The sequence below is a fragment of the Sinohyriopsis cumingii genome, chromosome 18 (assembly GCF_028554795.1).
Source record: "Sinohyriopsis cumingii isolate HCF-2022 chromosome 18, ASM2855479v2, whole genome shotgun sequence".
Taxonomy (NCBI): Eukaryota; Metazoa; Mollusca; class Bivalvia; order Unionida; family Unionidae; genus Sinohyriopsis; species Sinohyriopsis cumingii.
Genome location: NC_142978.1, coordinates 100,353,792 through 100,368,889, shown reverse-complemented (window position 1 = coordinate 100,368,889; position 15,098 = coordinate 100,353,792). Strand labels below are relative to the sequence as shown.

General features: G+C 36.0%; 1 protein-coding gene across 2 annotated transcripts; it reads right to left on the bottom strand.

The window, feature by feature from the left end:
- Positions 1–6,526: 6,526 nt before the first annotated feature.
- LOC149777590 (uncharacterized) lies at positions 6,527–14,142 on the bottom strand. Of its 2 annotated transcripts, none has more exons than XM_089942223.1 (4): positions 13,803–14,142; positions 12,437–12,575; positions 11,085–11,355; positions 6,527–10,788 (listed from the first exon to the last, which is right to left on the bottom strand). In XM_089942223.1, the coding sequence occupies exons 2-4, from the start codon at positions 12,563–12,565 to the stop codon at positions 8,474–8,476; spliced, it is 2,715 nt and encodes a 904-aa protein (XP_089798349.1). In that variant the 5' UTR covers positions 12,566–12,575; positions 13,803–14,142; the 3' UTR covers positions 6,527–8,473. The 2 variants fall into 2 exon arrangements, with proteins under 2 accessions (XP_089798349.1, XP_089798350.1); XM_089942224.1 differs by having other exon boundaries at positions 12,437–12,570.
- Positions 14,143–15,098: the final 956 nt, after the last annotated feature.

Below are 15,098 nucleotides of genomic sequence, written 5' to 3'. Positions count from 1 at the left end.
CACTTATATTAAACGCATACCTGTAACCTGATAGCTAAATAAAGTTGGTTACTTATTCATTATTCCCGATTTAATAAGGAATAAGTAACCAGTTATTTATTCTCAATTAAATTATTTTCAAACTTATTCCTTATTCACACCAAGTTTTTTAAAATTTGTATTCATTAATCCCAATTCAGTGGGTAATTGGTTACCACTTAGTTAATGCAGATGAAAGCGTTTTAGGGCATGCAATGGTGTAATTGTAACATGATTGGAGAAATGCGAGTGCTATATAAAGCTGAAGATAGATCACGGACTATAGTCTGACTCTACATGCCCGTTTGTTTGTAAACCCACCCACCCACCCCATTTAAAAAACGAGAAGTTTAATGTGATAAAAAGTGTACAGAACTAAGTCAATTCAATCACTGATTTATAATTTTTAACATGAATGTGACGAGAATGGCACTAATGCTGGCATCCCTTGCACACCTCTTCATGCTTAATGGACTTTCCATACTAACACGGCGCCATATTGCGTACACTATAGGCTAGTTTATTTCCATCAGACAACATAATGACGTAGTTCATCCTGTTCGTCAATTGCCGGATAATTCCGTAAATTACATAACTTTGAGAGTTTGGAATTATATCCCTTTGCATATATGAAATAGAAATTAAACTGCTTGTTTAATTCACATGAAAAGCAAATTTGTAGTTGTCATTATTTTCCTTAGCTTGATTCGACATTGTAAATATCGGAAGCAGTCGACTTATGTATGTACATCTGAGGTCGCGATACACCCCTTTGCTGAAAATGGATTTGTCCAGAAACTGGAAATGGATCCGAGCATGTCCGTCTATTACACTGAAAACTTCCGTTAAGCATGAAACGTAAGATGACGGTGTTAGGGCCATTCTACTCCCAGTAGAAACTATAAATCAATGAATGAATTGACTAAGTTCCTTGCACTTTTTATCACATTAAAGATTTCCATCATTTAAATAGGTAGGGGGGTACAGACAAACGGGCTTGTATTGTCAGACTATAGGTAGGAATGGTTTAGGATATTGATAGGAATACGTGTTTAGTAATTTGATAAAGGATTAATTAGTTGTGTTAGGCATTTGGGTCGTGTCTTGTGATGCATGGCGTTAAGCATTAGTATTCGGGTTCGAAAAGCTAACTAATGACTCAAGATAAAAGGGAAACCGCAAAAAAGATACAATTGTGAAATCGGAGATTTCTCTTGTGTGGTCGCCATGTCTTAGAAAAGAATAATATGAAGTATTTACGAGTTATGAAGCCTTCAGTTGACTTTGAATATTGTCTTGAAGCCCTTGGAGCTGGCGAACTTAGCATACTTGTAACCGATTTCCAGAAACTGGGGCTACATTAAGGGGAGTGGAGGGCGGGTAAAGCACGTGCCGCAAGAAGATTATATCTTACTTGTACAGTTTGGTCATTAAGTATCACATTTAAAGAGATTTGACAAGGACCCTTCTTGACGTGTTTTCTCTAGAGGATAGTGTAGTTGCGAAAGAAATCCTGATCAATTTCAATGAGCCGATTTCGAGAAATCAGCTAGATGATGGAGGTCTTGTACGACACATGCCGTAAGATTATAACATATACCCTTCTTTGACATTTTAAATGTAGGGGATAGACGTTCATCCAGGAAAAATGTCCTGACGAATTTCGTCGAGAGGAAAAGCGAAATAAGGGATGCCCTGTGGGTACCTAGTATTACACCCCCACCCCCGAAAAAACCTAACAAAAACCACAACAGCACGCAAATGTTAATAGCACATGCCGCAAGAAGATTATATTTTACTTGTACAGTCTGGTCGTTAAGTATCACCTTTAAAGATATTTGACAAGGACCCTTCTTGACGTGTTTTCTCTATAGGATAGTGTAGTCGCGAAAGAAGCGATAGTTTGTACTAATTGAACACTTGCTAAGAGGATTTTGATTTCAATGTCTCTTGTATATTATCTAACTAGGTACACGTTCTAACAGTAGAAAAAGTTTTTTTCAAAAAATTCGTCGAGGCGATTTAGAGAAATCTACGGCTAGATGAAGGTCGAGTAAGATAAGATACATGCCGTAAGAACATTATACCTTTATACCGTTTTGACATGGAACCTTCTTTGATATTTTGTCTCCAGGGGATAGAGTCAACTCTCAAAGGAAGTCCTGTCGAATTTCGTCGACAGCAAACCACGATATAAGGGGCGTCCGACGAGTATGAGAAACACGCATTGATTAATAGACTGAATCAAAAAATTCAAAAAATTCGTCGAGGCGATTTAGAGAAATCTACGGCTAGATGGAGGTCGAGTAAGACACATGCCGTAAGAACATTGATTAATAGACTGAATCAAGAGTTTGTACTAATTAAACCTCTGATCAGAGGATTTTGATTTCAACGCATGTTGGAAGTCCACCAAAAAAGGAAGTCGTGACGAATTTCGTCGACAAGAAACAGCGATATGTTGTCGAGTATTAACAACACGAACATGTTAATATATCGTTTCAATAATTTGTACTAATTTGTTCTCTTACGTAGAGGATTTTGACTTCAGCGTCTCTTGGACAGTATCTAAATAACTATCCGTCCTTGAAATACGAAAACTTTCATAAAGATTCCTCAAGCCGTTTTTGAGATATCAGCGGCTAGGTGAAGGAGGTCTGGCTTAATACATGCCGTAAGAAGATTTCACCTAACTTTTACATTTTGGCCAATGCGTTCACCCATTCTAGAGTTTTGACATAGAACGTTCTTTGATATTTTATCTCTAGTGCATAGATTCCACACACGAAGGAAGACCAGTCGAACTTTTGTCGACAGTAATCAGCGAAATAAGGGGCGCGCTATGGGTACAGGGTATGAAAAACAAGCAAATGTGAATAGATTATATCAATAGGTTGTACTCCTACTTAGTGGATTTGGATTTCAACGTCTCTTGGACATTACGAATGTAGTGATCCGTTCTAACAGTAGGAAACATTAGAAGAAACTTTTTCCAGTCTATTTCTAGAAAATCGCGGTTAGGTAAAGCAATTAAAACTCTACACATGCTGTAAGATTATATCTTATGTTCCCATTTGAGCCATTACGTCCCCTCTTGATTCAGTTTTACATGGATGAGATTCATCAGGACTTGTATCGTGGCTCGACACCATCCCATTGAGATAAAGTATCAGTGAAAGGACCATGTCAAAACTCTTTAAAGAGAAGTATTGGCCCTCCTGTATAAGTAAGATATTATCTTCTTGCTGCATATGTTGTACTCCCTCCTTTATGTAGCCCCTATTTCTGGAAATCGGTTAAACAAATTCTTTTAATGACTTTGACTTATGTTGGAAAGATCCCTGAATAGAAACTGTCCATCAGAAGTTAGTCAAAATCGTTTAGGTACGGGTTTAATTCGCACTAAGTATTATTAGATCTGACTCACACTGAGCGTGTTTCACACACCTACCCGCATGTTTGTTTAACAAGTTCCAAGGATTCAAGACGACAGTCGATGTCAAGTGAAGGCTTCCTAAACCTGTAAATACTTGAATTAATTCTTCTCTAAGCACATTATGACGACATAAGAGATATATCCAATTTCACACTTGTATGTTGTTGTTTTTGTTCGTTTTTTGTGTGGTTTCACGTTACTTGAGTCGCTAGTAAGATTTTCGAATACAAATACTAATATTTCGCGCCATGCACAACAGGACGCGGCCCAGACATCCAACACAACTAATTAATCCTATCTCAAATTACTAATTATGTATACCCACCAATATCCTATTGTTGACACTCCTTAGCCCCGTCCCAGCACATACAGCTGGTTAGGTCTTAGAAGTGACATCCTGTTTATCTCTAAAAGTGCTTTTAGTGTGGGTTTCCCCTGTAACCCTGTTATGTCTGAAGGTGGTTTTTTTTGTTATGAAGAAAACATTAATGCGGTACAAATGAATTTAGCAGGGTTAATTTCTTTTCCATCGATCATATCATATTGAGTTTTGTTTATCCCAAAATAAACATAATCTATGTACTTTCTTCCCTTTGTCTGGGCTGACAGTGGGCCTGATTTCCAACAGATTTGCTTCGGATTAGGATTGTACTATTACCCCAGTGGCAAAAAATTAACATGGGCTAATTTCCTTCCCTTTACTTATTAGTATTTGTTTATTAAAGTGACTTTGCCAGAGTCGAATGTCCGATATTTGTTATTGTAAGTGTAGGATATATATATATATATATATATATATATATATATATATATATATATATATATATTTGCATCTACGTGTGTACATATGTTCCGACAGGCCTATCTAGATCAAGTCTATGAGTTCCTCTCTTATATATATGGAAGTCCCAAAAATAATAAGTGTCTGCTGTAGTTTTTGTGTTTAGTTGCGTGCGTCTGTACGGGAGATATATGCCTTAGCATATTTAAACATACGGATACTTGTTTTTGTTCATGTATATAATGCCATGTCTCCTGCCACAAGGATTATTTGCTCGACCGATGGCGGTTGCAGCTGCTAAAGAAATGCCAGCATACAGGTGGTGGATGTCATTCGGAGCTGCAACGAGTTGCGGTTAGGGTCTTAGCACAGGTGACGTCCGCCTCCGCCTGCGAGAGAAACTGGTCAACATTTAACTTCATTCACACGAAAAAGCGAAACCGTATGCAGTGAAAGAGAGAGCGAGATGTAGTGTTTGTGCATGCAAATCTTCGCCTAAAGGAAAAGCTGGACAATATAAATTATACGGAGGAAACCATAGAGTGGTCAGATCAGTCAGATGGTGATAACGACATTGAGTGAAAAAATTTTTAATGTTATCTGGACTACGGTTTAAAACTTTTGACATTTTTTTCATATTTGTATCACTGAAACTTTAAAACTGGTATGTAGCGTGTAAATAAGTAAAATATTGATTTGTGTGTTGCCTAAAAACTACTGGAACGTTTTTTCTCGTTTTTTATTTATTGAGAAAAAAATGCGTTTTTTACGTTTTTTATTTTAATTTTAACGTTTTTAACATCTATGCAGGCTCCACATAGTCCGTGATTTGTCTCTAGTCATCTTTATTTAGCTGGCACAAAAGGACACTCTTATTTCTCTAACTGGGTTAGAATAACACCAATGTATGCCCTGAAGGGCTTCTAATCTTCAATAAGTAAGTAATAACAATTACTTATGAAACTGTGAATGAATAATGAATACCCAGCTGGGTGTGAATAAGGAATAAGTACCCAAATGTAAGTATAAATAGTTGAATCGGGAATAAGTAACTGGTTACTTATTCCTTATTCAATCGGTAACGGTTATTTGTTCCTTATTCAATAGCGAATAAGGAATAAGTAACCAGCTTGATGTCAATTAACCCGATGGCTATCAAATTGTTCATATTCAAAGTTGCGCACGCCACTATAATTAAACTCAACAACAATATTCAAAGTATATTTGTGGTGTGTGTTTCCGCTAGTGCGTGAGAAGGCACATCCCGCAAAGCAAGAGTGTTTGCCCAATTAAGAAATACAGTCAAGTTTTAACAAAACTACAAACTGGTCAGGTAAGATATATGAGCCGTTGCATACATTTGAAGAAGGTACCTTGTACAATTCTGTTGGATGTTACGACTGTCACTAATCATGAATGCTATATTAATCATGAATCATGAACCTAATCATATATATATATATATATATATATATATATATATATATATATATATATATATATATATATATATATATATATATATATGATATATATACACACACACACACACACACACACTTTTATGCATTGGATTCCAAGATATCGTATAGGCCATATATATTGAAAGAGTTGACACTTATTTGTACAATTAGACATATTAGTGATGATTTAGAGACATATTTCTGTATTTGTGATAGAGTTATTTCTGTTGATTTGTGCATGACCTTTGGATACTGAGTAAATTAGTTTATATCGTTATACAGCGTTGTCATTTGCAAAGACACGGGGTGCTTTAGAAAGCAGGATAAAACGAGGCATTTTAATGTGGCCAGTGGTGTGTGTGTGTGTGTGTGTGTGTGTGTCTATATATATATATATATATATATATATATATATATATATATATATATATATATATATATATATATATATATATATATATATATATTTGTTGTTGTAGGGTTTAACGCCATTTTTCAGCACACGATAGGCTATACATGGCGGCCAGTATTTATGGTGGAGGAAGAACCCGGGAAAACCATCGGAAAAAACAACCGACCCAGGAGAAGCTACTGGCAAGCTTTCTCACATACCCACATTGGCTGAATCCGAGACTCCAACCAACGCAGACAGAGGTGAGATGGCAGTGATCCGTAACGGAGAGCGCATTAGACCACTCGGCCACTCGGGGCCCCATATATATATATATATATATATATATATATATATATATATATATATATATAGTCTTATGTTACGTGTTTAGGCTCGAATAAATAGTATCACAAGAAAGAGTGAAAACAACAAGCTTTTGAAAAATATAACAAGTACTTTATTTCCCTGGAAAAATACTGTAAAAAAAATAAAAATAAGAACTTACGGTTTTATGAATCAAATTCAAAAATAATCCAAGAATAATCCACGAATACAATTTTTATAAGTCCTAATAATACAATATTCCAATGCATTCAACTTGGAGTCCCGACGAAGAATCCAATATGGAAGGCGACGACGTTTGATGTACCCTGTTCAATGTTGTTGTCTACAGTTCCTTGTAGAACCACAATAAATAATCCTCATATAAAATTGTTAAGAAATATCTTTGTTCAAGTATTCTATATGAGCACAAAATATTTTCAGAGAAACGAACTAATCTGTAAGAATCCGAAAAATTAAAATAAAACTCAAAAACTCAATATTGGTCACAACAAGAAAACAACTTGACATCAAGCGTTTAAAATCCTTAACTCATGAGATCTCTCTCTAAACATCACTATTAATATTGAGTAATGGGCAATTTAGGAAATAACTAATTGCGAAATAGAGGATCACGTGATCATGTTTACATATAAAAATAACGTAGCCCCTGTATGTCCTTGATAAGAACCAATCATTTTACTCCAAGAATAAAAGTTGTTTACTTGACCCTCAATCATGGCCAGGAACAAAGTATTAAAAAAAAGAAACAGTATTTCTATTATTAGGTATTTATGGAAAGATTTAGGTCAAGCTGAATTATCTGGAAAATATAAAATTGATTGTAAACAAAATTACATTACATTGACATGTAAAGAAAATAAAAATATTACAAAACCCACAAACAATCAAATCAAATCAAACACAAACTAAATCAAATAAAAGTGAAATCAAATATACGTAACAATAGTAGCACATTCGATAATATAGAAACAATGTGAGAAATGTGGACTTTCAAGAGAACATGTACATCCCAACTTATAAATATGCTGGTTTAGCAAGGTAAGTTGTAGCTCAAGACGTTCTACTCAAATTAGTTTTTCCCGAGGAAACAATCTACTGTAGGGTCCATTTTCCCTGGAAGAAATTCGCTCTAAGACTATTTCCTCCTTTAAGCAGAATTTATCTTTGATGGAAATTTTGAATCTGACGTAAATTACCCACCCATCTCAAACCTGTCAAACTCCCCAAACTTTTAATCCAGTTACTATAACAGTAGTAACAAAAGATAATGTAAATACTCGTGTACGTACTGTCGGGTATCGAAGATTGTAGTGTTGGGTATCACAATCCATAATTTACTACTTTGCAATAATTACCTCTTCACTGTTAGTAGGCTTCAAATGGGTTATTGCTTTCTAAAACATCCAGGCAACGCTCCATGAGTTATTGGAACTTAGCAAAAATCTTAGCATGGACTTTTATTGTTATAGCTATATATAAGTTTCTGCGAGGAGAAAAAAGTTAAAGCAACACACGTCCAATATATATATATATATATATATATATATATATATATATATATATATATATATATATATATATATATATATATATATATATATATATTGTAAAGAAAAGCATGTACATAGGGCAGTCATAGTCCCATAACGACTTTTTCTCGGGGGATAGTTCGCCTTGACGTAAAATTATACCAGGATAGACGTTTCCTGACGAAACGTTTACTCTTGGATCATTTTGGAGGTAAGTGGGAGATGATCAGCTCGTGAGAAAAACCTCATTGCGAGACAGTTCTTTAATTTTAATTTATACGCAGGAGAAAGATGGCTCTCAATTTATTTGCCCCTATAAAAAAAAAACGATTCCAGAGAGAAATGACCTTTCGTGTGGGCTATGACCAGGTATCCACTGAGCAAACTGACTCTGAAGAAAGAGGCGTCCACCCTGAGGAGGGATCGATGGGGTGGTGCTATTTTCAGATATTTAAATCACGAAAGTTTTCATTCAAAGACAAAGAATTGATTTCTTTGTTTATAATTTCACTTTTTCCCCTTTTCTTTCTTATTAGTCCTGAAAAACTGTCTGAATCTTCCCCAAAAAGTTCTACTTCGCATTTTCTGAACTTGACCTTGAGATAATTCTTCTTTTGAAACTGCGTTTTCGATCTCTGAAACAAGTAAACTCTTTGACTCTGCATCATGTGTTCCCTGAATGCGTCCAATCGTTGAGTCCCTTAGAACCATATCTTTTACCCGATTTTTCATATCTGCTGATTTATTGGCTGGTCCTTCTTGGTAGATTGTTTTACCTGCAACCTTTTTCTGTTTAATTAAATCTGTCATGATATCACTGTCAACCTGTTGATTTGAAGGGTACATTTTACCATACTGGTCACTGTGTCTGTGTCTGGTATTTTTATTTAATGTATTTGTCTCGTCTCCTCCCTCTTTCATTTCTTTATCAGTACAACTACTTTCATCTTGGACAATTTGGCTCTTTGCGCCTATCCGTCCTTTACCTAGTAATGGTTTCCTTGCATCAACAATGTTTTCTGTCTCAGTGGAATCGTCTCCGTTCAAAGATGCAAGAGATGTAATAGCAGTTAATCTGCGCTTTCTTCTGATGATACGACCTTTGGGCCTTTCATCGAAAACACCAGTTACGTGCTTTTGAAAAATACTATTCGTGTTATTGGTTCCGTCATCCAGTATAATGTTGCTATCATTCGATTCCAGTAAATCAGCCATGTTGCTATGATAATTATTGTTATCCTCAAACTGTCCAAAATTCACCTTTCTTATTTTGTCTTCAGAAATTTCAAGTTCTATCAGACTTTCTTTGTTGTCACCAGTTTTGTCGGCTGAATTTATATTTGCAACTTCCGATTTGTTTTGGCTATTATCCGTGTCAGAATTATTGATGGCTGGAATGTTCTGAGATAAACTGTTATCTGTTAACAACATGGATTTGGATTGCGAAAAATGAACAGGACGCGTCGGAGAAAGTGGAGTAGAATTAGATCTCGTCAGTGATGTGTACCTCTCATCCTCACCACTGAATTGCCTCACGTCTTCTAAGAATGTTGGTAACATTTTTTGGACGGTCTCGGGTAAGTCTGCATTAAAATCATCTTCAAATCTTTCATGTTCCCCATGATGTATACTGTTTCCATATGTATGTCCATTTTCTATCAATATGACTTCTGCTAGGTTTTTTTTGAATAATACGGTTTGGGTTTTAACATCGTCCTTGATTGGCCTCTCTTCATCTAAACTCTGCAATTCTGAGTTACAACTTAATGCCGATAATCTGATTTGGGTGCCTTGAGAAGCAGATCTGAGAGCATTTGGGACCGCGATTACTGCATCATGACTTTCGATATATTTATTTGTAGATTCATTTTCTTCGTCCTTAGTTTCGTTGTTTTTATAATCTTGGTTCAAGTGGAGTTGTTTTCTAGGCTTGACATTTATGTCTCTTCTGGAAAACTGTGACGACGCTCTGGAGCGAAGAGAAGAAACCCTCTTAAGTCTAGTCATACGGCATCTACCTTGTAAACGAGTTGATGGACCATGTGTGGTTAGGTCTGAATAGGAACTCCATGGTGAAAGAGATGTTGTTCCAGAGGAAGACCTAAAGCTCTCTACTCTCTGAGAAAAACCAACTCTGTTTTGTTTTGTCGATTTCGCCGATGATTTATTTCCTGTTCTGTAGTTTCTTTGACATGTGCATTTCAGACAGGTTAGAGAATGACCTCTGTATCTGTGGAGTTCATCCGCAAAATGACAATATTTTTCTTTCTTTTCAAGGGCAGTGATCAAAGATGTTAGCATAGAGGACCTATATGCTGGACGTATGCACAATATGGCCAACTCCCCCCACAGTTTATCTTGACATCCAACAGACTCCACGCTATCCGACACGCGCCCATGAAAACTAGCGGGAACCAGTTCTTTTTCATATAATATGTCAGCGACATATTTAATATCGACATAAGCCATTATTCGGCACAAGACGCATCGTTTCTCGACCACACCTTCCCTTTGCAGCTCATCAAATGTCTTCCATACGACTTCTACTTCCTCAGGATTGAATTTTCTTGAATAGTCCAGGAAATCTTTCATGGCACGGAAAGTGCGTCCCATAATCGTTCGAAGAAGCTGTCTGACTTGATCCTCTCTATGAGGTTGGTTCCTGATGCGACTGTTCTCGTTGTCTGTGAGACACAATTCGCCCAAAATATCTGGCAATTCGCTTTCACGGTAAGGGAGAACTTCGACCAAGCGTGTGAAATTCTTCTGAATGGCTTTTGACAAACAGTATCTGTCTTTCTCTTCCGATCCATACTTTTCATCTTAAAGAAAGATTTGAATATAAAATATAAAATGGTGTTAAAAATAGATAAAACATACAGAAAAGAAAATTGAACTGACTTTATAGTTTTGAATTATTCGTTAGATCCATCGCACAAGATGAAAGTCGATTTTGACTATATTACGATCATGAATATCTCTTTTGCTGTACTATAAATGTCAACAAGTAGTCATGCAGAGCTTGTCAGTAAGTACAGAATATACTTCGCTATGACTAACGTGGCTTCGAGTCATAGCCTTTTTTTTATATCTTACACCATGAACTCCATTGTCTTACCTTGAACCGTATTTGAATCAATGGAAGGAAGTTTAAGTTCTGTTTCTTGTCCTGTCTCGCTTTTTAACTCGAATGGTATTCCTCTCTTATATACCTTGTTATGAAGCTGGCCATCTTGTGTAAAACGGTTACCTGACGTTGACTGATGGTATACATTTGGGACGTTATTACCGGTTTCATTGCGCTCCTTTCGCCTTTGTCTCATTTCTCCTACCAAATTCATTATTTGCTGGCATACTTTTTCCAAATATTCTATAATATTTTCCTGAAACTAAATTATAGGCACATGGTTATAAACTAGAATCTTACAGGAAGAAAAGTCAAACGATTCAAGGTTTAAATGCCAATAATTTACACCTCTCAGTTTTGCTCTTGTAGTAAAGCAGGTTTAGTTGGACTCCATGAACCTCAATAACTATAATATCTAGTTTGTGTCGTGTTTTTTGTTAGTGTCCCCTCTTCTATAACAATATTGCTTGAGATTTCTGAACCATGATATCGTCTATGGAAGGGTTTACTCATTATTCAACATTTTATTAAAGACAGTTTTAAAGACTTTGCCAATAACCCGATAAAGGCGATACAACTCGCCCTGCGGAACTCTTACTTGTTTATTTATTTCAATTACTTATTAATTTACATGTATTTCATACTGATTGCATTGAATATTACTTGTATTTCAGAGTATATATGGAAAACTCGGTATTATTGCATTTTTTTTATACCTCTAATTAAAACAATTAAAAATGTCTCTTTTCAAATATTGACCTCCTACATGCAGAAGTAGTACTATAAATGTTACTTTCACAGTTTTGCAATTGGTGAAAACTTGTATGCTAAAATAATTGAAAAGATGCTCCTCCGTTAGAAATCGTTAGCTGAAAAATATGCATTTCTCAGGCGCAACGACGGAAGGTAGTACATATGATATCATAAAAGAAGGGAACTCGGCAAATTTAAACTCTTATAAAAAAATTAAGTATTTTTAAAGAGCATTAATATACTTCTCTTTAGTCCAGATAAAAAGTAGGTTGGTTCGAAAAACAAAACGAAACACAGCTTTCGGACACCTCCATTTATAATGTCAAGAATATATATATATATATATATATATATATATATATATATATATATATATATATATATATATATATATATATATATATATATATGGGGGTGGGGGGTCTGTGTCTGTGTGTGGGGGTGGGGGTCTGTGTGTGTGGGTGTGTGCTAATATCAGCAACAAGAAAACCGTATGTGACAAGACTAAATCCGGACTAGATGTGATAACAGCCTTTATTATCATTTTAATAGAAAAGAGGGTGATCTGTGCCGTTCTTTCAAGGAATTACCTGACTGTCTGGCCACTTGTCAAAGGAACTGTTTCCTGGTGGTAGTGTTGGCGGAAGCAGAACTTGAGAACTGTATCCTTTTGGTGGTGGTGATGAAGACATAATCTGGTGCATGGTATCAGGCTCCATCGTCTCTAGACTCAAAAGGAAATCAAATATAGGACGAAGTTACGGACATGGTTTACTTTAATTGTTTAATATCAATTAAGTTGCTTTTTATCTATAAATAATCAGACTCGTGTATGATTAAGGATAGTCCAAGAAACGCAAGGTTATGCATTATCTCGACAACTAGAAGAAAGTTATCCTCGATCAGATCGTAATGTTTATTGACGTGTTAAATAAGTGCAAGTAGACGTAAGCTCATGTGGATACACCGTATATACTCGCTTATAAGACAAGTCCAACTGCAAACTGCACAGACCCAGATCTGCCGTCACATAATGCGGTTTAAGTCAACTGGCCAGGGTCGCTCACGGATTTTTTTTTATAGGGGGACAAACATGTAGTACCAACGTTTACGGATGAAGGCCAAAACATGTTTAGAAGTGAAATGGGGGGGGGTGTTTAAAATTGCTCACCCCCCCCCCCGCCTTACCTCCATGTGCGGGCGCCCATGCCACTGGGTGACATAATTTGAATGTCAAACAGAGCGACTCAAACAGATAAGATGACAGATTCTATTGTTCTCCTGTATTTAAATGCATTCAACTTTAAGATCATTGAGTGATGTTTTTATATTTTTTCCGATTTGAACTAAATGTATTTGTTGACAAACTTGTTCTACATTCCCAAATTGTTACGTCCCCACCCCCATACCCCTCTCCACGCCGTCCAGCCCGGTTGTCGTATTGGATTTATTTACTTAGAGTATGGTTTAATGTAAATTACGGATACAGATATATGACATGGTGATTGCACAAAATATTACAAAGTCAATTCAATGGCAGCTATATATTTCTCATGTTTAACCACTCAGTCACTCGTCCTTTCACGTGATCATACTTCCGTATCCCTTGTTGACCGCATACCAGTTTTTGTATTCTTCTTAAAGCACACAGTAAGACTTCATCAACTTTTAATAATATGATACAAATATTGACTAGTCATTCTAAAGCAAAAAGAGGGAACTTTCTTTGAAGTATAAAAAAAATATATAAATCGATATAAACACACAAACACACACACACACACACACCAATTAGCTGATGCAATGTGTCGCACATTAGTATATTTTGGATTGTTCCAATAAACATATGTGCATGATTTGTTTTTAAACTCTAGCATTTGATACACTATTTCTTGCTATCAAGTGTAATTTGAGAATACAAATGTAAAAACTGTAAAGCACTCCAACCATACTCACCTGTCAACAGTTTCTTTGATGAGATCGCATGATATCGACCTTGAAAGAATCTAGGTCAGCGTTAATTTTGGCACGTCGTTTAACTGCAAATATTTAAAAACTACATTTCTCCATGAATTACTTCGTACAACAACATGACGGACTAACTCTCGTATTACCTCACAAATCTTGTAGCCTGATTAAAACTTTCGCTACTTCAGTTATTATAACAATCTCAAAGCTGAAACAAACATGAATACTAGAATTCCTATAATCCAGCAACGAAAGCTCTGTTTTTACTCACGTACAGTAAGTATTCTGTTTGATAATACGGGTATCTCGCACACTATTATTCACACAAAACGACGACACAAAGCATAGTGGAAACGAACATGTATATACTACATAGCACGCAAGGGGTAGAATGGCATATATCGTACAACACACAACGGTAATAACAAATGAGGCAGTAATACAGTGTCATCCAGACCTTCACTTGCACACTTTTATAGTTATTGGCAGGGGTCAATTTAAATACGGATGCAGGTCAACCACGATATGTCAATATTTTTTTTGTGGATGCTGAGCAATATAAGCATGGAATATATATTTTTTTTCCTGTGAGGACACTGGTAAGAAATTAAAATTTACAGGAACAAGTTTGTTCGTAAGTAAGTAGATAGGATGGCAAATAGGGCTGCTTGCCTTAAACGTTTTGTTCTGGGGTTTATTTCCGCGGAGGTCAAGGTGAGGGCAGGGTGGGGTGGCATTGAAGGATAAATTGAGTTCTAATCTTTCTTGCAGTACCGGATTAAACCCTGTGGAGGCCCTTAGGTCCTTAGGCAGTCAAAATCTTTGCCCCCCCCCCTCCGCAAATTGTCTCCTAGTACGTTTTATCAATATTATTTTGATCCGTTGCTGACGTGCCCCTTTGTCGGTGCCTACTCTGCCTGATGGTAATCCGGCACTGCTTTCTTGAAAGGATTAACGAGGCTAATTGCATTTTAATAATAATAATAATAATAATAATAATGAGGACTTTGTATAGCGCCTAATCTTTAGAAGCTCTAAGCGCTTTACAACATTAGACAACACTTATAAGATAAAAAAACATACATAATGATATGATTGCAAAAACAAACACCATGAAATTAGAAAACATAAAAAACATGCTGAGAATATTTAAGGTAGGAAACATTATTAGGTTTTTAAGTTTGTTCTTGCAGTCGAAATAACTGAGTTTTGAGAGATCTCTTGAATGGGATCACTGTGTCTTTGTGTCTAAGTTCAGTGGGCAATTCATTCCACGTTGCTGGG

Coding starts and splice junctions, on each gene's coding strand:
- LOC149777590 (XM_089942223.1), bottom strand. CDS start 12,565: ATGGAGCCTGATACCATGCACCAGATTATGTCTTCATCACCACCACCA. Junction 11,356..12,436: donor ACAAGTGGCCAGACAGTCAG/GTAATTCCTTGA, acceptor CCTATAATTTAG/TTTCAGGAAAATATTATAGA. Junction 10,789..11,084: donor TGATTCAAATACGGTTCAAG/GTAAGACAATGG, acceptor TCTTTCTTTAAG/ATGAAAAGTATGGATCGGAA.